Source organism: Chiloscyllium plagiosum, chromosome 2 (assembly GCF_004010195.1).
Source record: "Chiloscyllium plagiosum isolate BGI_BamShark_2017 chromosome 2, ASM401019v2, whole genome shotgun sequence".
Taxonomy (NCBI): Eukaryota; Metazoa; Chordata; class Chondrichthyes; order Orectolobiformes; family Hemiscylliidae; genus Chiloscyllium; species Chiloscyllium plagiosum.
Genome location: NC_057711.1, coordinates 2,594,480 through 2,620,063, shown reverse-complemented (window position 1 = coordinate 2,620,063; position 25,584 = coordinate 2,594,480). Strand labels below are relative to the sequence as shown.

The 25,584-nt window shown below is 42.9% G+C and overlaps 1 protein-coding gene across 4 annotated transcripts in view; it reads right to left on the bottom strand.

Annotated features, from left to right (window-relative positions):
• The window catches only part of c2h5orf34 (chromosome 2 C5orf34 homolog), a 49,290-nt gene that overhangs the window by 2,641 nt on the left and 21,065 nt on the right, over positions 1 to 25,584 (bottom strand). For all 4 annotated transcript variants that reach the window (XM_043703184.1, XM_043703156.1, XM_043703166.1 and 1 more), the window contains 7 exons: positions 17,293 to 17,413; positions 16,561 to 16,652; positions 15,693 to 15,750; positions 11,208 to 11,396; positions 3,993 to 4,126; positions 3,116 to 3,223; positions 1,270 to 1,310 (listed from right to left, as the gene is read on the bottom strand). In XM_043703184.1, the coding sequence (XP_043559119.1) occupies positions 1,270 to 1,310; positions 3,116 to 3,223; positions 3,993 to 4,126; positions 11,208 to 11,396; positions 15,693 to 15,750; positions 16,561 to 16,652; positions 17,293 to 17,413 (743 nt within the window). The remainder of the gene's footprint in view (positions 1 to 1,269; positions 1,311 to 3,115; positions 3,224 to 3,992; positions 4,127 to 11,207; positions 11,397 to 15,692; positions 15,751 to 16,560; positions 16,653 to 17,292; positions 17,414 to 25,584) is intronic.

The window sequence follows — 25,584 nt, the reverse complement described above, 5'->3', positions numbered from 1 at the left end:
CTGGTATGTGATTTAGTCAGGAATTAAATGGCAGTGACTGAACCAAAATTGAGAGTGCGAGTGACCAGGTTATTGCTAAACACGTGTTGTTTGACAGCATGACAATGATCCACACGATCACTTTGCACATGGTTAACAGTAGACTGATGGGGCAGTAATTGGCTTGGTTGCATTTGTCCTGCTTTTGGGCAATTTTCCACTTTGTTGTGTAGATGCCAGTGTTGTAGTCATATTGGAACAATTTTGTTTAGGGTGTGACAAATTCTGGAACACAGGTCTTCAGTTCTATTACCATCATGTCAGAGCCCATGGCCTTTGCAGTACCCAATACCTTCAGCCATTTTATGATTCATGTGAAATGAACCAAACTGGCTGAAGACTTGCATCAGTGATGCAGGGTATGTCAAGAGGAGTCTGAGATAGATCATCCACTCAGAACAAACTGAAGTCATTCCTTGCAGCCTTGTCTTTTACACTGATGGACTTGAATCCACCCATTATCAAGGATGGGGATATTCGTGGAGCCTTGTTCTCCAATTATTTATTCAATCCATAACCACTTATGATTGGATGTAGGAGGACTGCAGAGCTTAGATCTGATCAATTGGCTGTAGGATCATGTGGCTCAGTTTGTCACATGCTTCACTTGTTGATAAGCATGCAATTAGGCCTGTTTGGTAGCTTCACTAGGCTGACACTTCACTTTTAGGTTTTCTGGTGCTACACTTGGCATGTCCAGGCCCTGGAGCTGCACTCTTCCACACAAGTGGAAAGTATTCCATCACTCTCCCTTATTGTGCTGTGGACTGGTTTTGAGAAGTCCGGTGGGGAGTTATTCACCACAGAACCCCCAGCCTGACCTGCACTTGTAGCCAGAGTGTTTATATGGCTTGTCCATTTAAGCTTCTGGTCAAGGATAATCCCAAGGATATTGATAATGGTAATTCAGTGATGGTGATGTCACCGAATGTCAAGGGGCAATGGTTAGACCTCCTCTCGTTCCGGAGGTCACTGGCAGCACTTGTGGTGCATATGTTATTTACCAGTTATAGTCCATGCCTGAATGTTGCTCAGGTCTTGCTTTTTTAACCCCTCATATGCTGAAGCCTTTCCAAAGCACTTTACATCTAAGAAGACACGTCAGAATTGTAATCACTGCTGCAAAAGAGAAAGAGCAAACAAGTGAGATGCCATAAGCCAACTTAAACTTTTCCATATCTGACCCAGAAACCACCAACATCGTGTCAATGAACATATCAAAAAGGATACAATTAAACTTTTGTATTTTTTGAATCTCTGCAATGATAGATCTGGAAAAGACAGAAAAGTATGTGAAGGATGTAACTCAGGAAAGGTCTTTGACTATTGGTACACTCTGAATGTAAACATGGCTTGGAGTGATCAGAGATTATAGCCTCCTCAAAGCTGTAAGTAGCCCTTGTATTCTAAACAAGAATCTCACGTCCACCTCTGCAGTGAGAGGTGTAGAAGGGAATCAAAATTGCATCCAGCAGTGGTCTAGATTAACTACGTCATTACACTCACAATAAACTAGTAATGCACATTTGACAATCAAGGCACATCCGAGTCAGTAGGTACAGAATGTGGTACATGGGGGATGAATGTAGAGCATAAACACTGACAGACTTGCTGGGCTGGAAGGCCCAGCTTCTGAACTAAATTCTATTGGCCACATAGATTAGGAATATCCTGGGTTCAATCTCTGATCTGTGCCACTTCAACTGATTGAATGCTACTATTGGTAAGGAGTTTCTGGATCAGTGGTGCTGGAAGAGCACAGCAATTCAGGCAGCATCCGAGGACAGGCAAAATCGACGTTTCGGGCAAAAGCCCTTCATCAGGAATAAAGGCAGAGAGCCTGAAGCATGGAGAGATAAGCTAGAGGAGGATGGGGGTGGGGAGAGAGTGGCATAGAGTAATTTTGATGGATGTGGAAGGCTCCTTTAGGTCCTTGGATGGAGGTGAGGGAGGAGGTGTGGGCGCTGGTTTTACAGTTCCTGCGGTGGCAGGGGAAAGTGCCAGGATGGGGGGGTGGGTCGTAGGGGGGCGTGGACCTGACCAGGTAGTCACGGAGGGAGCGGTCTTTGCGGAAGGCGGAGAGGGGTGGGGAGGGAAATATATCCCTGGTGGTGGGGTCTGTTTGGAGGCGGAGAGGGGTGGGGAGGGAAATATATCCCTGGTGGTGGGGTCTGTTTGGAGGCGGAGAGGGGTGGGGAGGGAAATATATCCCTGGTGGTGGGGTCTGTTTGGAGGCGGAGAGGGGTGGGGAGGGAAATATATCCCTGGTGGTGGGGTCTGTTTGGAGGCGGAGAGGGGTGGGGAGGGAAATATATCCCTGGTGGTGGGGTCTGTTTGGAGGCGGAGAGGGGTGGGGAGGGAAATATATCCCTGGTGGTGGGGTCTGTTTGGGGGTGGGGGGAATGTCGGCGGATGATTTGGTTTATGCGGAGGTTGGTAGGGTGGAAGGTGGGCACCAGGGGCGTTCTGTCCTTGTTGCGGTTGGGGGGGTTGGGTCTGAGGGCGGAGGTGCGGGATGTGGATGAGGATGCGTTGAGGGCATCTTTAACCACGTGGGAAGGGAAATTGCGGTCTCTAAAGAAGGAGGCCATCTGGTGTGTTCTATGGTGGAACTTGGTAAGGAGTGGCAGGCCCTCTTCCCTGAAGAGCATAAGTGAACCAATGCATTGAGCCAGTGGTTCTGCGAGTGAAAGCTGTGTCTTGAAGCAATAGAAGTTGTTGTCAGATCATTGTCCTCAAAAGCAATGGAATGGATGAGTAGGTTGATGGAGATAATACCACTGGGGCAGGTTGGGGACTGGAATATCTGGATCGAGGTACTTTAGGAGGAAGGATGACTGTTTTGCAGACTGTGTTGGATTTGCATGGGTGGGCCGAGTCTCTATACAGAGAGTACTCTGGTGCAACCCCCAGAGTGCAGCTGTGTGCATTTGTCACAAACCTGTTTAGAGACTTCAGCACTCTGATGGTTTCAGATTACTGTTAACCAGATGGCCAGGAAGTAATTAAATAAATCCTTTTAAACAGCGCCTAATAACCTTCCACTTGAAGAACAGAACAGAACAAACTCCCTCACCTGTTCTCATCCTGTGCATTAACCTGGGAATTGGGATGGTCCACTGATGTTTTCTTCCGGTTACCTTTACTCACCCACTGACACCAATCCATCGCTGCAGTGGTATACCTAACCAGGACACAGATTTAATGTCATATGCATAAAATACAAATGTGACAGGAGAAAACAAAAAAAAAATTACACAACAACTGGTTTCAGTTTGGATTGCACTGCTTGAAGTGTGAAGACCAATTCAAATCGAGGCATTCAAGAGATTATGAAACAACTATACAAAGCACAGGCTCAAGGTAGAAAGGCAGAAGAATGGAACCAGTTGATAAGGCTCATTCAGACAGCTGATGCTGACAGAATGGGCTGAATGGCCTCCTTCAGCACCTTAATAATTCTGAGATTCAGTATGGGGTTTGTGTGTCAAAGCTATGAATCCACACAATCCAGATCACCCAGCACTACATGCTGCTCAGTGTACTGCCTACCAATGGGTTGATTGAAGTGAACTGATATCAGAGATGAATGACTTCAGTTCGATGGAGAGTGTGGGATTGCTTTCCTTACAGATTTAACAGTGTTCAAAATTCTAAAGCATTTTGTTTGAGTAATAAAGAGACAAAATTGTTTCCATTGACAGGAGATGCACTAAGTCCAAGCACAGATTTAAGACAAATGGTGAAGGTCAAGGCAGAAGATTATCTCTTTGAATAAGACAGAGCAAACAAGAAAGCAAGGGCAAGAGCAAAAAAGAGAGACAACAAAATAAGCAAGGATGGGAGAGATACCGTGCGAAACGGCAAGGTGGGAGAGGGAGAATGAGAACCAAAATAAGAGGAGAAGTGCATCTAAAGCCATACATGAAATGCACCAATGGACTGTCTCTTACCTCTGATATCGTCCAGCAGAATACATTGGTACCAAATGGGAGGATCCATCTGGGCACAGTAACTGACACCAACCAGGCATCAGGTCAGTTTGTGTTTCATTGAATACCACAGGAGAGAGCACATGTTTTTGCAGCTGAAAGAGAAAAAGGGAGGACCGTGAATATGAAAGACAGCATTATTCCAATGAATGGTAAGTTTTTCTATTTGCACTGGTACATATCCTGCACTGCACTCACAGATCAATTAATTTTTTTACTGCACCTTTAATATAAGTTTACATATACAAAATGGGAAAACAATTATGCTTCAAACAAAAGATTGGAAGGAGATGTTGCAGCTTTAAAACAATCTACTAGAATACATTGTTATTGCACAATGCATACTGAAGAGGGAGATGGCATTGGGCAGGGTGACACTAGGTACACGGACACACAAGACGGCCACTGAGCCACAAGATGGCCAACGGACCACAATATGGAGAGAGATAGCAGAGCAAACACAGATACTGCCTGAGGCCACCAGAAAGCCAGCACAATGCTCTCACAACCGAGTTGATTAGTTTAGGGCGGGTGGGGGAGACAATACATGAGTAGTAAGTGAGGTCTGCAGATGCTGGAGATCAGAGATGGAAATGTGTTGCTGGAAAAGCGCAGGTCAGGCAGCATCGAGGGAACAGGAGAATCGACGTTTCGGGCATTAGCCCTTCTTCAGGAATGAAGAAGGGCTAATGCCTGTTCCCTAGATGCTGCCTGACCTGCTGCGCTTTTCCAGCAACACATTTCCAATACATGAGTAGTGTGTACTGCCTGCCGAAGAGTCTGGGTCCAGCCAACACCTTTGATAGAAATGCTAACAGTTTGATACAGACTCAACACTAATAGCCAGGGCTGCAGTAATTGTCCTCCTCAGGAAGAGCGATTAGTGCCCATTTCTACAGCAATGGACATCAGCGCAGACATTGAAACTGACAACGACTACGCTGAAATTAACAAAGGCTGAGCTGGAACTGACAATGACTGCACAGAAACTATCAACGATTCTGCAATATTTACAACAAACAAACTATGTTACAAAGATAATAACCTCATCACTGACCTATTATATTACAAAATGTATAAAAGTATCTTGCCATGTGCACCAGGTTGAGAGAAGAATCGCAACTGATTACTGTGCTGTTGGTGTCTTTCTCTCCCCAGAGCTCCGGTATTTCCCTGTACAATAAACTCTGTTGTTGAACCCTGACTCTGACTCAGAGGCTGGTGATTTTTTCCCACAACAGTACAATAACAGATTATAGGGTGTTGCCTTGCTTAAGCAGTGGGAGAAGATGCTGGAGACTCATCAGCATCATGGGGTGTGCGCTTGGGGCAGTTTTGCCAAAGACAGACTGTTGAATGGGTCAGGAATCATTGGCAGGATAACAATTCTCTGATTGGCCCCTGGATAGGCGTGCAGCCTGTGTGTGAACAGGAGAAGATGACAGGATCTTCCTCTCTCTTTACAGAGTAGTAACAGAACATTGGAAGATAGCTAGCAATTCCCACTCACCATTTGCCTTAAGGTTGCTGCCTCTAACCAGTGACTAAGAGAATGAACAATTCGTGTGCCAACAACCTGTGTCTGCAGTTAAAAACTGAAAAGACGTAAAGACTAAAGACTAGAAGGACTCAACAAAACATTTACATCACTGAATCCGGTGAACCAGTGATATTGAACAGTGTTCCATAATATTCCTTTTTCACTTTTATACATATATAAAAAGCAAGAGGAGAGCCAGGGAAAGAATTAGTTCACTCAAAGACAATGAAGAGAATCTGTGTGTGGAGCCAGAAGAGATAGGTGAGTGGGAATTTGTGTCAGTATTCACCAAAGGGAAGGTATTGGTGGAGGATGAACTCCGGGAAGGGAGTATTGAGTTTCTATGCCAAGTTACTATTAAAAAGTAAGTAGTAGTGATATGCGGCCTGAAAAGTACTAAAGGTAAATAAGTCCCCAGTTCCTGATGGGATCTATCCTAATTCATAAGTTTGCAGACAATACAAAGATTGTTGAGGTTGCGGCTAGTGAGGAAGCTTGTAAGAGGATACAGCAGGATATAGATCAAATGGAGACATGGGAAGTAAAATGGCAGATGGAGTTTAATTTGGACAAATGAGAGGAGATGCATTTTGGAAGGTCACATGCAGGTGGAAACTATACAGTGAATGGCAGAGCCCTTTGGAGCATTGATATGCAGAGGAAACTGAGTGTGCAGGTCCACAGATCACTGAGGGTGGCAGGTAGGTAAAAGTAGTACAAAAGGCCAATGGCATGCCTGCCTTCACTTGAAGGAGCATTGAGTACAAGGTAGGCAGGTTATGCTGCAGCTTTAGAGATCTTTCGTTCGGCCACACTTGCGTACAGTTCTGGTCACCACACTACCAGACGGATGTGGATGCTTTGGAGAGGGTACAGAAAAGGTTTATCAGGATGTTGCCTGGTATGGGGGATTTTAGCTATGAAGAAAGGTTGGATAGACTGAGTTTGTTTTCACTAGAATGCAGGAGGTTGAGAGACAACCTGATAGAAGTTTATAAGATTGTGAATGGCATGGATAGAGTGGCAAGTATGAAGTTCTTTCTCAGGGTAGAGGGGTCAATTACTAGGAGACACAAATTTAAGGTGCAGGGTGGGAGGTAGTTTAAAGGAGATGTGCGAGGCAAGGTTTTCACATAAAGGGCAGTGAATGCCTTGAACATGCTGCTAAAAGGGGGGAGGGGGAGGGGATGGAGATCCTGGTAAGTGAAGACAGTTTTACCATGGAAGGGCAAAATGTGTCAGCACAGGCCTGGAGGGCCGAAAGGCCTGTTCCTGTGCTGTATTGTCCTTTGTTCTTAACATTTTTATTTTTGTCTATGTCTGTCTGCATGCGCATGTGTGCACACATGTTTGCGGGGTGGTTAAGAAGGGGCAGTATTTTAGTTGAGAGTTAAGTTATTAATTCATAAGTTGTTTCCCTGTGGTTATAATTGATTTATTTGTAATAAATAGCTTATCAAATACAGAAACTTAGTCAGTTTTGTCTGTTAACCAGAGTTCATCAGACAGGAAAATTGAGGACCGAAGAGCTGGCATACTACAGGGAGAGATCAATAAAGTCTCAATGGCAGACAATAAGTGAGTTTTGAGAAGATTTATAGCTCAGGTTGAGGTTCTGGATGTAGGTTTGTTCACTGAGCTGAGAGGTTCATTTCCAGACGTTTCGTCACCCTACTAGGGAACATCTTCAGTGGGCCTCAGGCGAAGCAGTATACATGATTCCTGCTTTCTAGTTATATGTTTGGGTTTCTTTGGGTTGATGTCATTTCCTGGGGTGGTAGATGGGGTCTAACTCGATGTGTTTGTTGATGGAGTTCGAATTCTTGTGCAAATCTCTGTTTGGCTTGTCCTAGGATGGATGTGTTGTCCCAGTCAAAGTGATGGCCTTCCTCATCCATATGTAAGGATACTAGTGAGAGAGGGTCATGTCATTTTGTGGCTAGTTGGTGATCATGTATCCTGGTGGTTCGTTTTCTGCCTGTTGTCCAATGTAATGTTTGTTATAGTCCTTGCACAGTAGTTTTGCTTGTTGTCTGTATAGGGTCTTTAAAGTTCATTAGCTGCTGTTTAAGTGTGTTGGTGGGTCTGAGTAGTCTAGCAGTCATTTCAAAGATGTTTTTAATGTAGGGCAGAGTGGCTAGGGTTTTGTCTGCTTGTTTGGGTTTTGTTGCTGAGAAGTCAGCTGACTGTGCACATTGGGTACCCATTCTTTTTGAATACACGGTAGAAGTAATTTTCCTCTGCTCTGCGTGGTTCCTCTGTGCTGCCACATTAAGTGGGATATTTCACAATATTCAGAATATGTATATTCCTACGACAAAGAAAGGTTCTAAACGAGGAAGTACTGTGATTAACTGAAGTAGTTAGGGCAACTCAGACCTGAAGAAAAAGCATAAAACTACATTAAGATAAGTGGTTGGTCAGAATATAAAGAACAGCGGAGAACAACAAAAAAAATTAATCAGGAGGATGAAACTGGAATGAGAGAAAAAGCTGGCTAGGAACTTGAAAATGGATAGCAAGAGTTCTTACACACATTCAAATAATTAACAAGTAAAGTAAGTTTCCCCTTGGGGAGACTCGAGGACCATAAGGCATTATCTCAGAGTGAGATGTCATAATTAAGACAGAGATGAGGAGGAATGCCATCTTCAAGGGTCGTGAATCTGTGGAATTCTTTACCGCAAAACCTTCCATTGCTAGGTAATTGAGTATATGCTCAGCTGAGATTGACAGATTTTTATTCAGTAAGGACATCAAAGTTTACAGGGAAAATACAGGAAATTGGAGTTGATAATCAGATCTACCACAACTTCGTTGCATTGGTGGAGCAGCCTCAACATACCAAGTGGCCTTGTTCCACTGGAGTTTAGAAAAGCAAGGGGTGACTTGATTGAAGTGTATTATCCGGAATGATCTTGACAAAGGTGGACGTAGGAAGAAAGTTTCCTCTTGTGGGTCAATCAAAAAGTAGGAAGCACTGCTTTAAAATTAGGGGTCACCCTTTCAGGTCAGGGATGAGGAAATTTATTTTTCTCTCAGAGAGTTGTCCAACATTGGAATTTTCTGCCTCAGAAGGCAGTGCAGTGGGATCATTGAGTATTTTAAAGACAGATGTACACTTGTTAGGCAGGGGAATAAAGTGTTATTGGGGTAGATGAGAATTGGAATTTAAAAAACAAACTTATCTATTTTGATCTTATTGAATTGCAGCGCAGCCTGGAGGGGCCTTATGAAATAATCGCAGAAGTAGATCATATGTTCATATGAACTATGAAATGTACCTGAAAATGCCACACTTGTCTTTCACAATTTCAAGATGCTCCACATATTTTATAGCCAGTGATAGATTTTGCACAACAAGCTCCCATAAAGAAAAATGAAAAAACAGGAGTTGAAGATGCATGCTTTAATGATGTTGGTCAGGATATTGGTTAAGTGACCAGGAAGAACTCCCTGATATTCTTGCAAAGAGTGCAGTGGATCTTTACATCCACCTGAGAGGTCAGAAGGGTTAAAGCAGTTGAAAGGCAGCAGCTTTCCCTCAGTTACATTCTGAACTGTCAATCTGCATTATATGCTCAAGTGTCTGGAGTGGGACTTGGAGCCACAATCTTCTTTCTCAGTTGAGAGAGTTGTAGCAATTCAAGGAAGCACTTTCACACAAGTTTGTGGTTTCTGGCTTCATACCAAGATTTACTAATCATCCAAATATCCACTCTGATACAGTCCTCGAACAGAGATGTACTGTCAGAAGTGTGTTCTTTGGCATCGGGTGTTAAACGGAGATGTCAGTCTCCTTGACAACATGGAGGTCAACAATCAGAAGGTGAATGGCAATAAGTAGAGCAGAATATACAGACTTGAGTTTTCATTTGAATCTATCTGATAGTCACTGGAGAGAGGGGTAACAGGAACTAGCCCACGTGAAAAATGAAGGAAAGTGGAGCATCAATTGTCTATCAGTGGTGGGCAAGTTGTTGGAAGAAATCCTGAGGGACAGGATTTACATGTAACTGGATAAGCAAGGACTGATTAGGGATAGTCAACATGGCACTGTGCATGGGAAATCATGTCTCACTAACATTTGAAAAAGTAACAAAGATGATTGATGAGGGCAGAATGGTGGATGTTATCAATATGGACTTCAGTAAGGCATTTGACAAGGTTCCTCATGTTAGACTGGTTAGCAAGATTAGATCTCAGACTACAGGAAGAACTAGCCATTTGGATACAGAACTGCCTCAGAAGGTGATGGTGGTGGTGGTGGAGGTACTTTTCAGACTGGAGAACTGTGACCAGTGGTGTGCTACAAGGATCAGTGCTGGGTACTCGACTTTTCATCATTTATATAAATGAGTTGGATGTGAACATAGGACGTATAGTTGGTAAGTTTGCAGATGACACCAAAATTGGAGGTGTAGTGGACAGCAAAGAAGGTTACCTCAGATTACAACAGGATTGGATGGGTCAAAGGGCTGAGGAGCGGCAGATAGAGTTTAATTTAGGTAAATGTGAGATGCTGCATTTTGGAAAGGCAACTCAGAGAAGGGCTTATACGCTTAATGGTAAGGTCTAGGGAGTGTTGCTGAACAAAAAGACCTTAGAGCAAGTTCATAGTTCCTTGAAAGTAGAGTCTAGGTAGATGGAATAGTGAAGGGGGCTTTCCTTTATTGGTCAGAGCATTGAGTATAAGAGTTGGGAGGTCATGTTATGGTTGTACAGGACATTGGTTAGGCCTCTTTTAGAATATTGCGTGCAGTTCTGGTCTCCCTTCTATTGGAAGGACACTGTGAAACTTGAAAGGGTTCAGAAAAGAGTTTCAAAAGGATGTTGCCAGGGTTGGAAGGTTTGAACTATAGGGAGAAGCTGAATAGGCTGGGGCTGTTTTCCCTGGAGTGTCAGAGGCTGAGGGGTGACCTTATAGATGCTTGTGAAATCATGAGGGACATGGATAGGGCGAATAGACAAGGTCTTTTCTTTGGGGTGGAGGAGTCCAGAACTAGAGGGTATAGGTTTAGGGCGAAAGGGAAAAGATATAAAAGAGACCCAAGGGGCAACTTTTTTCAAGCAAAGAGTGGTGTGTGTATGGAATGAGTTGGTGGAGACTAGTACAATTACAACATTTAAAAGGCATCTGGATGGATATATGAATAGGAAGGGTTTAGAGGGATGTGGGCCAAGTGCTGGTAAATAGGACTAGATTAAATTAGGATTATGGTCAGCATGGACAAGTTGGACCGAAGGGTCTGTTTCCATGCTGTACATCTTTATGACTATCTGCAGTCTGAACAGAAGGTTACAAGACATGACATGAGATACCTGAAGTATGAATAGTATAGATAATGACAAACACCATTCAACATCATTGAGTTCAAAGGCTACAAAATATATGGAAAGAGTGATGATGTAAGGTGCTGGAGAATAATGCAATGCCATTTGGAGTAATAGAACGGTAAGTACAATGGATCTAATGGCCTTTCTCACCCCGACTGTTCCTCTGTTCTTAATTACAGATGGATATACTTACAAAACAGCTCCAAATATCACACATGACTAGATGACAACAATGCTATTCTTACCCACTCCATCAAGGAATTCTACAATTTCCCTGCCACATACCCTGACTGACTGACCTTCAACAAAGTCTCTGTCTCTTCTGCACACCGAGATCCAAAGTTCCAGTACGTACTCAGTCTTACACCGTCACAGAAACTGATGTGAACGCGCCCGTTGGAAAATGCTGAAAATCTTCCAACGTTCTGAACGTCCTGCTCATCCAGAAGAGATAAGAGCTGGCTAAAACCTCCTGGTTGGAACAGCTCCTACACAGAGAACAGAACAAGACAGAGCAGTTAGTTCATAGAACACAAAGGTGTTGCACCGACCTGTGAAACCAATCTGAAGCCCAACTAACCTGCACAGCTCCATTCTCGTCCATATGGCTATCCAATGACCATTTAAATGCCCTTAAACTTAGTGAATCTACCACTATTGCAGGCAGTGCATTCCACACCCCTACAACTCTCTGGGTAAAGAAACTACCTCTGACATTTATCCTATATCGATCACCTCTCAATTTGAAGCTATGCTCACCATCACCATCCGAGGAAAAGACTTTCACTGTCCACCCTATCTAACCCTCCGATTATCTTATATGTCTCTATTAGCTCACCTCTCAACTTTCTTCTCTCTAATGAAAACAGCCTCAAGTCCCTGAGCCTTTTCTCCCAAGATCTTCCCTCCATACCAGGCAACTTTGAGGTATCTATGTGCATGGACACCGAGATCTCTCTGCTCATCTACATTACCAAAAATCTTACTATTCACCCAGTATTCTGCATTCCTGTTACTCCTTCTAACATGAATCACCTCACACTTTTCTGCATTAAGCTCCATTTGCCACTTCTCAGCCCAGCTCTGCAGCTTATCGATGTTCCTTTGGCACTATCCACAACTGTACTGACCGTAGTGTCGTCCACAAATTTACTAACCCATCTTTCTATGGCCTGTGGTTTATAAAAATGACAAAACAGCAGTGGACCCAAAACAGATCCTTGTGGTACACCACTAGTAACTGAACTCTAGGCTGAACATTCCCTATCAACCACCACCCTCTGGTCTTCTTTCAGCTAGCCAATTTCTGATCCAAACTGCTAAATCACCCTCAATCCCATGCCTCCATATTTTGTGCAGTAGCCTACTGTGGGGAACCTTATCAAATTATACACCACATCAACCGCTTTACCCTCATCCACCTGTTTGGTCACCATCTCAAAAGAACTCAATAAAGGTTTGTGAGGCATGACCTACCCTTCACAAAACTGTGTTGACTATCCCTAATCAACTTTTCCTATTGAGATGACTATAAAGCCTATCTCTTATAACCTTTTCTAACACGTTATCCACAACCAAAGTAAGGCTCACTGGTCTATAAAATTATCGACATAATTTTAGACATAAAATTATAAAATTCACAAAGCAAATCTTATGGAATCCAACTGCACTTACATTGAAACCATAGGCATAAGGCTAATGAATAGAGAATTTTTGAATGAGCAGTCTTAACTATTTTTGTTTAAAAACAAAAGTACCAAAAGCGCGCCATGACAGAAGTTAAGTGCAGCCATTCAGTCCTTAATTTATCTATTCTGAGAGATGCTCTCACTTTCACAATCATTGGCCCAAACTCAGTTATAATGGTCTTACCAAAACTGAGAGTTTTATTTTCCAGAAAGTTTAAGCAGCTAAAGATTTATCTGCTTCCCCATTTGGAAAAAGAGAAAACTCGGAGATGACCCATCAGGAGGCCTTAAAATAAGAATGGGAAGATGCAGATAAAACTTGTGGGAGAATCTAAAACTGCTCTGAAGGCAAGATTGTTATTAATACATCTGATCAAGAAATAAAGAGAAACTAATTTGCTGAGTGGTTAGAATATAAAATTTGCTACCCTTGGAACTGATTATCGTAAATTGCTTGTATGTTTTCTTTTGAAAACAGGTAGTCCATGCGATAAAAAGGGAATAGAAAGCTTGGCTGAAAAGGCTGAAATGCAGAGGATGGAGTGTAAATAACGGTAGTGAATAGGTTGCGCCAAAAGTGTACATAGCACAAGTAGAATCAATATCATTCTCCACCATCCATGTCGTCTCATGCAAAAAGTGGCCATGCAGCCAATGTATCTGAAAGCTATGTGCTCATGGGGAACTGTACCTCAGAAAAGGGGCAATTAATGGAAGGGGAATAAAGAATATAAAAATAATATAATGGGACAGATTAGGTAAACTGACAAGCAATGGCATTGATGGAGATGGAGACAGGTCACTTCTGTTAAAAAAGTATTTCTTTATTATTTGCATCCATTGTCAATCCACCATACTTCAGGCCAAACACTAATGCGATTACTACAGATGCAAAATAATGTTTATATGACCAAATCAGTCACCGAATATGGCTGAAATTTACTGTTGCCTTATGATCAACACCAACTAATTATAATTCAGTTTTTCACCTGGAATAAATTGAACAGTATTGTAGTTGTGGGTATGTTCGCCAAGCCATGAAGTTGATTTGCAGATATTTAGTCCTCTGTCTAGGTGACATCTTCAGTGGCTTTGGAGCCTCCTGTGATGTGCTGCTGCACTGTCTCTTCTGGAATTTATTTAGTTCTGTTCCTGCTGCTTCCAGTTGTCCATTGTAATGACCGGTATATTGGGTCTAGGTCTATGTGCTTATTGATCGAGTCCGTGGATGAATCATGCTTCTAGGTATTCTCTGTTTGGTTTGTCCTATGATCTGTGTGTTGTCCCCAGTCGAATTTGTGTTCCCTGTTGTTATCTGTGTGGGGCTAATTGGAACAGCTGATCATGGCATTTAGTGGCTAGTTGGTATGCATGGATGCAGATTGCTAATTGTCTGCATGCTTGCCCTATATTGTGTTTCATGCAGTCTTTGCATAGAATCTTATAAACTATGTTTGTCTTGTACATGATGGATATAGGATCTTTTGTCCTGGTGAGTTGTTGTCTGAACGTGGCTGTCGGTTTTTCAGCTGTCATGAATCCCAGTGGTCGGAGAAGTCTGACAGTCAGTTCCAAGACATTTTTTAGGTAAGGAAGCGTGGCTAGTGAGTTAGGTCGTGGCATATCCCTGTCTCATTGTTTGTCTGTTAGGCATCTGTGGACGAAGTTGCAGGGATACCTGTTCTTGGTAAAGACTTTGTAGAGATGTTCTTCTTCTTCCCTTCGTAATTCAGAAGTGCTGCAGTGTGTTGTAGCCCTTTTGAACAGGATCCGAATGCAGCTTCTCTTGAGTGTTCAGATGGTTGCTGTTGTAGTTCAGGACCTGGTTGGTGTGTGTGGCTTTCCTGTACATTTTTATAGTGCATTTACTATGCGACAGGGACATGCCACAACCTATCTCGCTAGCCACGCTACCTGACCTAAAAAACATCTCGGAACTGACAGCCAGACTTCTCCGACCAGCCGATAAACCGACAGCCACACACAGACACCAACTCACCAGGACAAAAGACCCTATACCCATCATATGCAAGACAAACATGATTTACAAGATTCCATGCAAAGACTGTATGAAACACTATATTGGGCAAACAGACAGATAACTAGCAACCCACATCCAGAAACACCAACTTGGCACTAAACGCCACAACCAGCTGTCCCTAGTAGCCCCACACACAGATGACAGGGACCACAAATTCAACTGGGACAACACAATGAACATAAGACAAGCTAAACAGAGGACAGCCAGAGAATTTCTAGAAGTACAGCACTCATCAACGGACTCAAATCAACAAGCGCATAGACCTCGACCCAATATACCGGCCACCACAACGAGCAACCAGAATCAACGGAACCAAAAATTCCAGAAGAGACAGTGCAGCAGTGCTTCACAGGAGACTCCAAAGCCACTGAAGGTGTCACCTAGATGGGGACAAAACATCTGCAAATCAACTTCCCAGCTCGGCAAACACACCCGCAACTTTATGGGCGGCACGGTGGCACAGTGGTTAGCACTGCTGCCTCACAGCGCCAGAGACCCGGGTTCAGTTCCCGCCTCAGGCAACTGACTGTGTGGAGTTTGCACGTTTTCCCCATGTCTGCGTGGGTTTCCTCCCACAGTCCAAAAATGTGCAGGTCAGGTGAATTGGCCATGCTAAATTACCCGTAGGTGTTAGGTAAGGGGTAAATGTAGGGGTATGGGTGGGTTGCACTTCGGCGGGTCGGTGTGGACTTGTTGGGCCGAAGGGCCTGTTTCCACACTGTAAAGTAATCTAATCTAATCTAATCTAATCTACGACAACCAGCACCCAAGCTACAAATCTTTATGCAAACCTTGAACTGAACAGCATCTTCAAAGATCAGACTAACAATCATATCTTAGAATTTATAGCAGATTGTAAGATACCCATTGGCAAGGCTACAAGACACCTCTTAGTGGTGTCAATACAAGATGCACTCAATTTATCACATTGCTCATTATTTTGAGCTTCACTGATAATATTAGACTATCTTGATATTCCACCCCTTCAAATATAATGGACGTCTAGAACAACCCATAGACAAGACCAGCACATACCCACAAGTATAGACACTCACCATTTTCCAACAGCACATGTTGGGCACTTTCACAGACCAATTACAGCATTGCAGGATTCTGCAAAACATGAACTCAGACATTTACACATATAGCCAAGAGGAAATCACAAACTACAAACATCTACACAGTATGGACTCCAGTAACATCAACACCATCATAGCCCAGGGAAAATAGATTCTTATTATTGAACGTACGATCTTCATAAACTAGAGTATTTGCAAAACATTATCGACAACGTTTCAAAACCATGGGAAAGGTTCAGTGTGCATGAGAGTATATAGTTAAAGTGAGGAACTTAAAAATCAACAGTTAATAAAGATCCTATTTTAGTGATGCTGGTTGACGAATAAATATTGTCCATGCCAGTATGGATAATGCTCCCTCTCCTTTGAATAGCGTGGCTGCAATTTTTACATTCAACTGAGGTAGGTCTTGGTTAAACACCTCACCTGAAAAGTAGTTTCTCCGCCAGTGCAGCATTTCCGCGATACTACAGTGAAAGTGCCAGTTGGGTTAAGTGCTCAAGTCCTGACTCAAAGTTTTGCACGCTTCTCAAGAATCTGTACCGAGATAGCTTTGTACCCAAAATGGCGCCTGAAGTGGCAACTTTTAAACTTTTCACTGCACTCAGGTGAGTGACGATAAAGCTAATTCAGTTCAATAAAGCTAATTCAATTAAAACATGTGAATACAATATGGAAACAATTCTTGTAACTTTACTGGAAGTGTACTCTATCGTCATTCCAACTTTACCTGCAAACACAAACAGCTTTTCTCAACAGCAATTTAGTGCGAAGTATTTAATGTAACCAGTCAAGTATATACCGACACAAATGAAGTGGGCCAAAGCTATTTGGTGTAAAGTACCTGACAGCCTGTGTGACCATGGAGCAAATGGAATATTTGGAGTTTGGTGTGTCAGGAGGCAGGCTGCTCACCATGTACGTTCGCTCTTCTCTCTAAATTTAAACAAAAATACCAAAGGAAGCACAGTGAATCTTCAATTCTCTATACCACTGGTCTGCCATATATATTGAAGTATGGTTATTGAGGTAGTTCAGTAGAATTTCTGACAAACTGCCAAACAAAAACAAGTATTGCTGGAGAAACTCAGCAGATCTGGCAGCATCTATGGACAGAAAGCAGAGTTCATGTTTTGGGACAAGTGACTCTTCTTTAGAACACTGAATATAATACATTGAACATTGATATAACACAGATGACCTGTTCCTTGCAGCAAGAAAGAATACATTCACATCTTTTCACCAAATTTCTGTATTATTAAACAACTATTGGACTACCCATATTTTAGCTTCGTAGCAATGGGAGACCAAGTGGGAGATGGGAACAGTGTTGGGTTGGGGGGCATGACAACTGAATTACACATACAGACACTCCAGCACCCAGCAAAGATTAGCCAACAGATACATGTTCCAGAGTGGTGTCTACTTTCTATATACTGCTTCCCAGTTAAGAGTCTCAACCCTTCCAAAGAATCAGACCCAAGGGCCTTGCTGCAAACGTATGACTCACCAACACAACAGACTTTTCATTTACAAAGCACCGAGCCAGTGGGCTAAAGCTTTGTAACAACACTACCTGTCCATTGTTCTGTCCCAGCAGATAGTGAGTGAAGTAGTTGCTGTTGCCACAATGGGGTTTGAGAACAGAACCATCTCCTGGGTAAACTTCCACAGTGTTCACTGGATCGGTAATTATCCTAAAAGAAACAATGAAAAATCAAACAGGCAAACACTAGTGGGGAGGTGACAGCCTAGCGGTATTATTGCAGGACTGTTAACCCAGAGAAAACCAAAAGAACTGCAGACGCTTTATCAGAAACAAAAACCAAAGTTGCTGGCAAAGCTCAGCAGGTCTGGCAGCATCTGTGAAGAGAAACCAGAGTTAATGTTTCAGGTCCAATAACCCTTCCTCAGAACAGTTGTCACCTCACCTGATGAAGGAGCAGCGTTCCAAAAGCTTGTGATTTCAACTAAACCTGTTGGACTATAACCTGATGTTGTGTGATTTCTGATTTTGCCCACCCCAACACCAGCACCTCCACATTATTTTTCATTCCTCAACCAACATTGCCCAAGCCAGCATTAACTGACACTATACTCTACAATACTCAAGGACAATGCTGCCTTTTAAGCTAGATATAGATTGGGCAGCTCAAAACTTTTAATTTACAGATTGAAATAGACAAGTCTTCCTCATCCAATATACATGGATGCAAAGTAGGTAGCAATTTGAAATACACTGCACAGCATAATAAACGTGCTGCATTCAACAAAAAAGAAAATGAGGAGCAATTTTGGTTAATAATTCATACCTCCTTCAGGACCGTCACACCTTCTGTGGGGCTGCAGCTTTCACCTGCTAAAAACTCCTATTCATCCCCCCACCCCCAAAGTATCCAACAGTGCCAACTTGAGACAAGCAACAAAACCTTTTATTGCCACTAGTACCAGGCTGTGGCACCCCACCCTCATGAACAAATAAATACTTTGCCTGTCTTTAGTCTGGAAGAAAAGTTGGTAGAACTTTTGCAGCAGTTTCCTAGAACATTACGTTGTGAAATAAGCAGGGAAATAAGTTATGGGCATATATGGTATTATGTAATGAGACAAGGTTAATAAGCAATTTTGGGATTAAAATAGCCTGGATAATAGCAATCATAATACAGTTGATCTCAATAGTAAATTTGAGAGTGACAATCTATATCAAATATCTCAAAGTCAAGGCACAGGTATAAGGGGTCACCTAAGTAAATTGATGAAAAGAATGGCAGTAAATACAATAGTGGGAAACATTAAAAGATAATTGAAAATGTACATAAAGGTGGCCCTGTAGCTTACTGGAGAAGTTAAAGATAAGGATTAAAAAGAAGTTTATAATGTTGTGAATAGTAGTAAAGGGGATTGAAGAGTGAGAGTTTTAGAAACTATTAAAAAGGACAAACAAAACAGTTGACAAAAAGAAAAAAAACAGGTTGAGAATAGGAATAGCTAGGAATAAAACCTGACTAAAGAGATTTTACAAATGTACAAATAGAAGAATAACTAAAGTAAACATCAGTCTTTTAAAGGCAAAGATGGGAGAAATTATCATGGAAAATGAAGAAACATGAAATAAATATGTTGTGCATCCACAGCAGAAAACACATGCCAAAAAATTGAGGGCAACTTTGGGCTGCACGATGGCTCAGTGGTTAGCACAGCTGCTCACAGTGCCAGGAACCCATGGGTTTGATTACAACCTCAGACGACTATCTGTGTGGAATTCTCCCCTTGTCTGCTCTGGTTTCCTCACAAAGTCCAAAGATGTGCAGAATAAGTGGATTAGACATGGGAAAATGAAGGGTTACAGGGATGGGGGGGATCTGGGTGAAATGCTTTTCAGAGGATCGGTGTGGACTCAATAAGCCAAATACCTTGTTTCCACACTGTAGGGATTCTATGATTCTACAGGTTAATAAGAGTGATGACTTTAAAGTAATTGATATCAGCAGAGAAAATAGTAAAGGAGAAACTGGAGGGTCTAAATGCTGTCAAATTCCCAGTGCCTGGTGGCTTATATCTTAAGAAGCAGCTGGAGAGATAGTGGATGCACTGGCTATGATTTTCCAAAATAAATAATCTTCAATAAATTGTTTTAATTAGATGGTTATTTCTCCTGGCTGAATCAAAAACACAAACAGTTTCAGGAAATGGGGTTCTTTCACACTCAGATGCCAGTGAACCTTTGAAATTTTCTAACCCGGGTGTAGATGCCCCATCATTGAATACATTTCTGACCAAGATGGTCAAATTCTTGATCACTCAAGGAATAAAGGGATGTGGGGAATGAGCAGGCAAGTGGAAGTAAGGCAGAAGGTCAGCCATGATTGTGGTGAAGGGATGAGTAGGCTGAAGGGGTTGTGAGATTCTCTCCTGCTTTCATTTTTGCCGTTCTTATAGCATTACAAATCAGTTAATGCTGAGACGTTTCACTGATTTCTACTTTGTTTTTAAAGCTAAGTTAAAATCTGAGAGTTGGAAGAAGTGGTGGAGAAGAGTGAGAGAGGAGGATTCACTTGTAATCCCTTCTCCTCTTGCCCCTGACCCAGTTTATGGCAGCACGAAAATGCACATGAGCACCACCTGGTGACTAAATTAGAATAATGCCGATCGACAAGTTGCTTGCCACCTCCGTTTCAGGGTGTCCGGCTGAGTTTTAAATTTCTACAAAGCAGAAGAGCTTGTATGGGAAAATAAACTTTCCATGGTGCACAATTTGCACATTAAAAAATGAAGGATGTGTTTGCAAGTCACACAAATTGGACAGAAGCATAAGAGTGTTGCCAAGGTGGGGATTAGAGGCCAGCATAAAGACTTCCCACTAGTTATATTCAACATACTTATGTGGTTGGTGTTGCAGCATCTAACTGCTGTGCCTTGGGGGGGCTTCGTGAGGATCCTTTGAAAGGAAGGTTGAATTCATAGAACACATTCTATGGCTATATGTGGGAAACTGGGTACATTTCCAGTTCCCAGGTCCAGAGCATGTGAAGGAGGTATCGCCAACTGTAGCTCCTGGAGCATCTATGAAGCGGAGAGAATCATGGCCACACATTCAGAAAGGTGGTCACACGCAGGTGAAGACTCGACAGGAAGAACGGGAATGGATGATCACCAGGAAGTGCAGGAGACCCTGGTGCCATTTCCTTGAAAAATAGATGTACCACTTTGGAGGCTGTTGAGGGGAATAACCTCTCAGGGAAAACAGTAACAGCCAAATTCATGGTACCACAACTGTCTCTGCTGCACAAGGAAGGAGCAAAATGTGTAGAAATACAAAAATTAGAGGGTATTCAATTGTAAGAGGAAGTGGATAGATATTTCTACGGCCACGAGAGACTTCAGGGCAGTATGTTGCCTCCATGGTTTTAGGGTAAAGAATGTCTCAGAGCAGCTATAACACATCCTGAGGCGGGTGTGGGGTGGTGGCAGGGGAAAATGAACAGCTGTGATCTTGGTACACATTGGCACCAATGATGTAGATTAGAAAAATGGTATGTGATCCTAAAAGTAGCATAGAGGGAACTGGGAAGCAAGCCAAAAAGTAGGACCTCAAAAAGGTAGTGGTCTCAGGATAATTACCAAAGAGAAGTGCTAGCCAGAGTAGGAATACCAGGACATATCGAATGAACACCTGGCTAGAGAGACTGTGTAAGGTGGAGGGTTTCAGATTCCTGGGCATCGAGACCGGTTCTGGAGAAGGTGGGACCAATACAAAATGGACAGGTTATATATCGGCAGGCTTGGGGAAGTATTTGTCAGAGTGGTTGAGAGGGTTTAAAGTAAATTCGCAGGGGGGATGGGTACCAATGTAAGGAGTCAGAGGAAGGGGAAATCAAGGACAAAAATGAAAGACAGAATGGGGAAATAACAAAAGATATAGGCAGAGGAATCAAGGGCAAGGTTCAAACATGGCCACAGCAAAAATTAGAGGGAATGGGACAAACATTAAACAGACAAGCCTAAAGGCTTTGTACACATGGAGCATTCACAATAAAGTGAATAAATTGATCACACAAATAGCTGAAAACAGGTTTCATATCGTTGGGAGTATGGAGACACGGCGACAGGATGACTAGAGATGGGAGGTTTTAAGTGTTTAGGAAGGACAGATGAAGAGGAAGCACCAGTGGAGTTGCATTACTGGTTAAAGATATATAAACACAATGTCTGAGCTAATATCTTTCCTCAATAATGTAGGATCTGTGTGGGTTAAATTAAGAAAGACCGAAGTGAAAAAAAACATTAGTGGGAGTGGTATCTAGACCAGCAAACTGTACTGGCGATGTTGGGAATGGCATTAAACAGGAAATTGGAGATGCATGTAGTAAAGAACTCTCTCCAATTATGAGCAACTTTAAAATGCATATAGTTGGATCAATCAAATTAGTCACAATAACAGTATAAAATCCTGGAATGCATACGATATTGTTTTCTGGACCAATACATTGAGGAACCAACTAGAGAACAGGCCATCTTAGACTGGGTATAATGCATTGAGAAAGGAATAATCAATGAAGTTGTTGTGAGAGAACTCTTGGGGATGAGTGACCATAAAATGATAGGGTTCTCTATCAATATAGAGAGACAGTGGATAGGCAAACTTTCAAAGAACGAAAGGAATAAACAAATTTTGTAGCCATTCTGGCACAATAGTGCAAAGAAAACATTGGTCAAATTACAGCTTCCAAGGGAATTTAAAAAATTGTACCGAGATGCAAAAGCAGAAGCATATAAATTGACAAGGATTGAGAACAGTTTAAATGCCAGCAAAAGGAAGACAAAGGCATTGATTCAGAAAAGGAAAGAGAGAACGAGTGAAAGCTTCAGGGTAACATAAGAATTCACTGTAAAAGTTTCTTCATGTATGCAAAAGAGAAGATGATTGGTGAAATTGGTAAAAACTAATGCAGATTCCTTATAGTCAGAAATATAAGAATTTACAATGGGAAACAAAGAAATGGCTGACAGACTAAATTCATTCTTCACTTCTCTCTTTACAAAAGGAGGAGAGCACAAATAATGTACCAGAAATAATGGGGAACACAGGGTTTTGAGTGAGGGAGGGACTGACGGTAATCTGTATATTTGGAACAAAAGTGTGTTGGAATTATTGTTTGGATTGAAAGCAGATAAATCCACAGAGCCGGATCATCTTCATCCCAGAGAATTTAGGAAGGGGCCCGAGAAATAGTGGATGCATTAATGGCAATCTTTTAAGATTCTTTATACTCTAGAACCGTTCCTCTGGATTGGAGAAGAGTCAATATGACTCAACTACTTAAAATGGAGGTAGAGAGAAAACAGTGGGAAATTGAGAAATAAATTTGTAAGGAGATTTCAGTTATCTGTAAGACAATAGGTTGGTCATTGTAGGGATTTTAACTTTCCAAACATGGACTGGGACTGCCATAGTGTTAAGGGTTTAGGTGGAGAGGATTTGTTAAGTTACAAGAAAATTCTCTGATTCAATATGTGGATATACCTACTAGAGAAGGTGCAAAACTTGACCTACTCTTGGGAAATAAGGCAGGGCAGGTGACTGAAGTGCCAGTGGGGGAGCACTTCAGGGCCAGTGACCATAATTCTATTAGTTTTAAAATACTGATGGAAAAGAATAAACCAGATCTAAACGTTGAAGTTCTAAATCGGAGGACGGCTAATTTTGACGTATTAGGCAAGAACTTTCAAAAGGGGCAGATGTTCGCAGGTAAAGGGACAGCTGGAAAATGGGAAGCCTTCAGAAATGATATGAGAGTCCAGAGTCAGGACAAAAAGGTAACTAGGGAAAGAATACAGCCCTTAAAAGATCAGCAAGGCAGCCTTTATGTGGAACCACAGGAGATGGGGGAGATACTAAACAAGTATTTTGCATCGGTGTTTACAGTGGAGAAAGGCATGGAAGATATAGAATGTAGGGAAATAGATGGGGACATCTTGAAAAATGTCCATATTACAGAGGAAGAATTGCTGGATGTCTTGAAACACATGAAAGTGGATAAATTCCCAGGATCTGATCAGGTGTACCCTAGAACTCTGTGGGAAGCTAGGGAAGTGATTGCTGGGCCTCTTGCTAAGATATTTGTATCATCAATAGTCACAGGTGAGGTGCCGGAAGACTGGAGGTTGGCAAATGTGGTGCCACTGTTTAAGAAGGGCGGTAAAGACAAGCCAGGGAACTATAAACCAGTGAGCCTGACGTTGGTGGCGGGCAAGTTGTTGGAGGGAATCCTGAAGGACAGGATGTAGATGTATTTGGAAAGGCAAGGACTGGGTCGGGATAGTCAACATGGATTTGTGCTTGGGAAATCATTCTCACTAAACTTGATTGAGTTTATTGAAGTAACAAAAAGAGGATTGACGAGGGCAGAGCTATAGGCGTGATCTACATGGACTTCAGCGAGGTGTTCGACAAGGTTCCCCGTGGGAGACTGGTTAGCAAAGTTAGATCTCATGGAATACAGGGAGAACTAGCCATTTCGATACAGAACTGGCTCGAAGGTAGAAGACAGAGGGTGGTGGTGGTGGTGGGTTGTTTTTCAGACTAGAGACCTATGACAAGTGGAGTGCCACAAGGATCTGTGCTGGGTCCACTAGGTTTTGTCATTTACATAAATGATTTGGAAGTGAGCATAAGATGTATAGTTAGTAAATTTGCAGATTACACCAAAATTGGAGGTATAGTGGACAGCAAAGAGGGTTACCTCAGATTACAATGGGATCTTGATCAGATGGGCCAATGGCTGAAAATGTGTTGCTGGAAAAGTGCAGCAGGTCAGGCAGCATCCAAGGAGCAGGAGAATCGACATTTTGGGCATGAGCCTTTCTTCAGGAATGAGGAGAGTGTACCAAGCAGGCTAAGATAAAAGGTAGGGAGGAGGGACTTGGGGGAGGGGCGTTGAAAATGCGATAGGTGGAAGGAGGTTAAGGTGAGGGTGATAGGCCGGAGTGGGGGTGTGGGCGGTGAGGTAGGAAGAAGATTGCAGGTTAGGAAGGTGGTGCTGAGTCCGAGAGTTGGGACTGAGACAAGGTGGGGGAAGGGGAAATGGGGGAAATGAGGAAACTGGAGAAATCTGAGTTCATCCCTTGTGGTTGGAGGGTTCCTAGGCAGAAGATGAGGCGCTCTTCCTCCAGCTGTCGTGTTGCTATGGTCTGGTGATGGAGGAGTCCAAAGACCGGCATGTCCTTGGTGGAGTGGGAGGGGGAGTTGAAGTGTTGAGCCACGGGGTGGTTGGGTTGGTTGGTCCGGGTGCCCCAGAGGTGTTCTGAAACGTTCCGCAAGTAGGTGGCCTGTCTCCCCAATATAGAGGAGGCCACGTCTGTCCTCATTTCCCCTCCCCCCATCTTGTCTCAGTCCCAACCCTCGAACTTCATGCCCGAAATGTCGATTCTCCTGCTCCTTGGATGCTGCCTGACCTGCTGCGCTTTTCCAGCAACACATTTTCAGCTCCGATCTCCAGCATCTGCAGTCCTCACTTTCTCCCAGATGGGCCAATGGGCTGAAGAATGGCAGACGGACTTTAAATTAGATAAATGCGAGGTGCTGCATTTTGGGAAAGCAAATCTTAGCAGGACTTATACACTAATGGTAAGGTCCTAGGGAGTGCTGCTGAACAAAGAGACCTTGGAGTGCAGGTTCATAGCTCCTCAGAAGTGTAGTCGCAGGTAGATAGGATAGTGAAGAAGGCGTTTGGTGCGCTTTACTTTATTGGTCAGAGTATTGAGTACAGGAGTTGGGAGCTCATCTTGCGAATGTACCCGACATCGGTTAGGCCACTGTTGGAATATTGTTTGCAATTCTGGTCTCCTTCCTACCAGAAGGATGTTGTGAAACCTGAAAGGGTTCAGAAAACATTTACAAGGATGATGCCAGGATTGGAGGATTTGAGCCACAGGGAGAGGTTGAATAGGCTGGGGCTGTTTTCCCTGGAGCATCAGAGGCTGAGGGGTGACCTTATAGAGGTTTACAAAATCATGAGGGGCATGGATAGGATAAATAAGTTTTCCTTGGAGTGGGTGAGTCCAGAACTAGAGGGCATAGGTGAGAGAGGAAAGATATAAAAGAGACCTAAGAGACAACATATTCACACGGAGGGTGGCACGTGTATGGAATGAGCTGCCAGAGGAAGTGGTTGAGGATAGTATAATTGCAACATTTAAAAGGTGTCTGGATGGGTAGGTGAATAGGAAGGTTTGGAGGGAAAAGGGCCAGGTGCTGGCAGGTGGGATTAGATTGGGTTGGGATATCTAGTCGACATGGATGAGTTGGACCAAAAGGCCGGAATCTGTGCAGCACATCTCTTTGACTCTTAACAGAAGTTGCGGTATT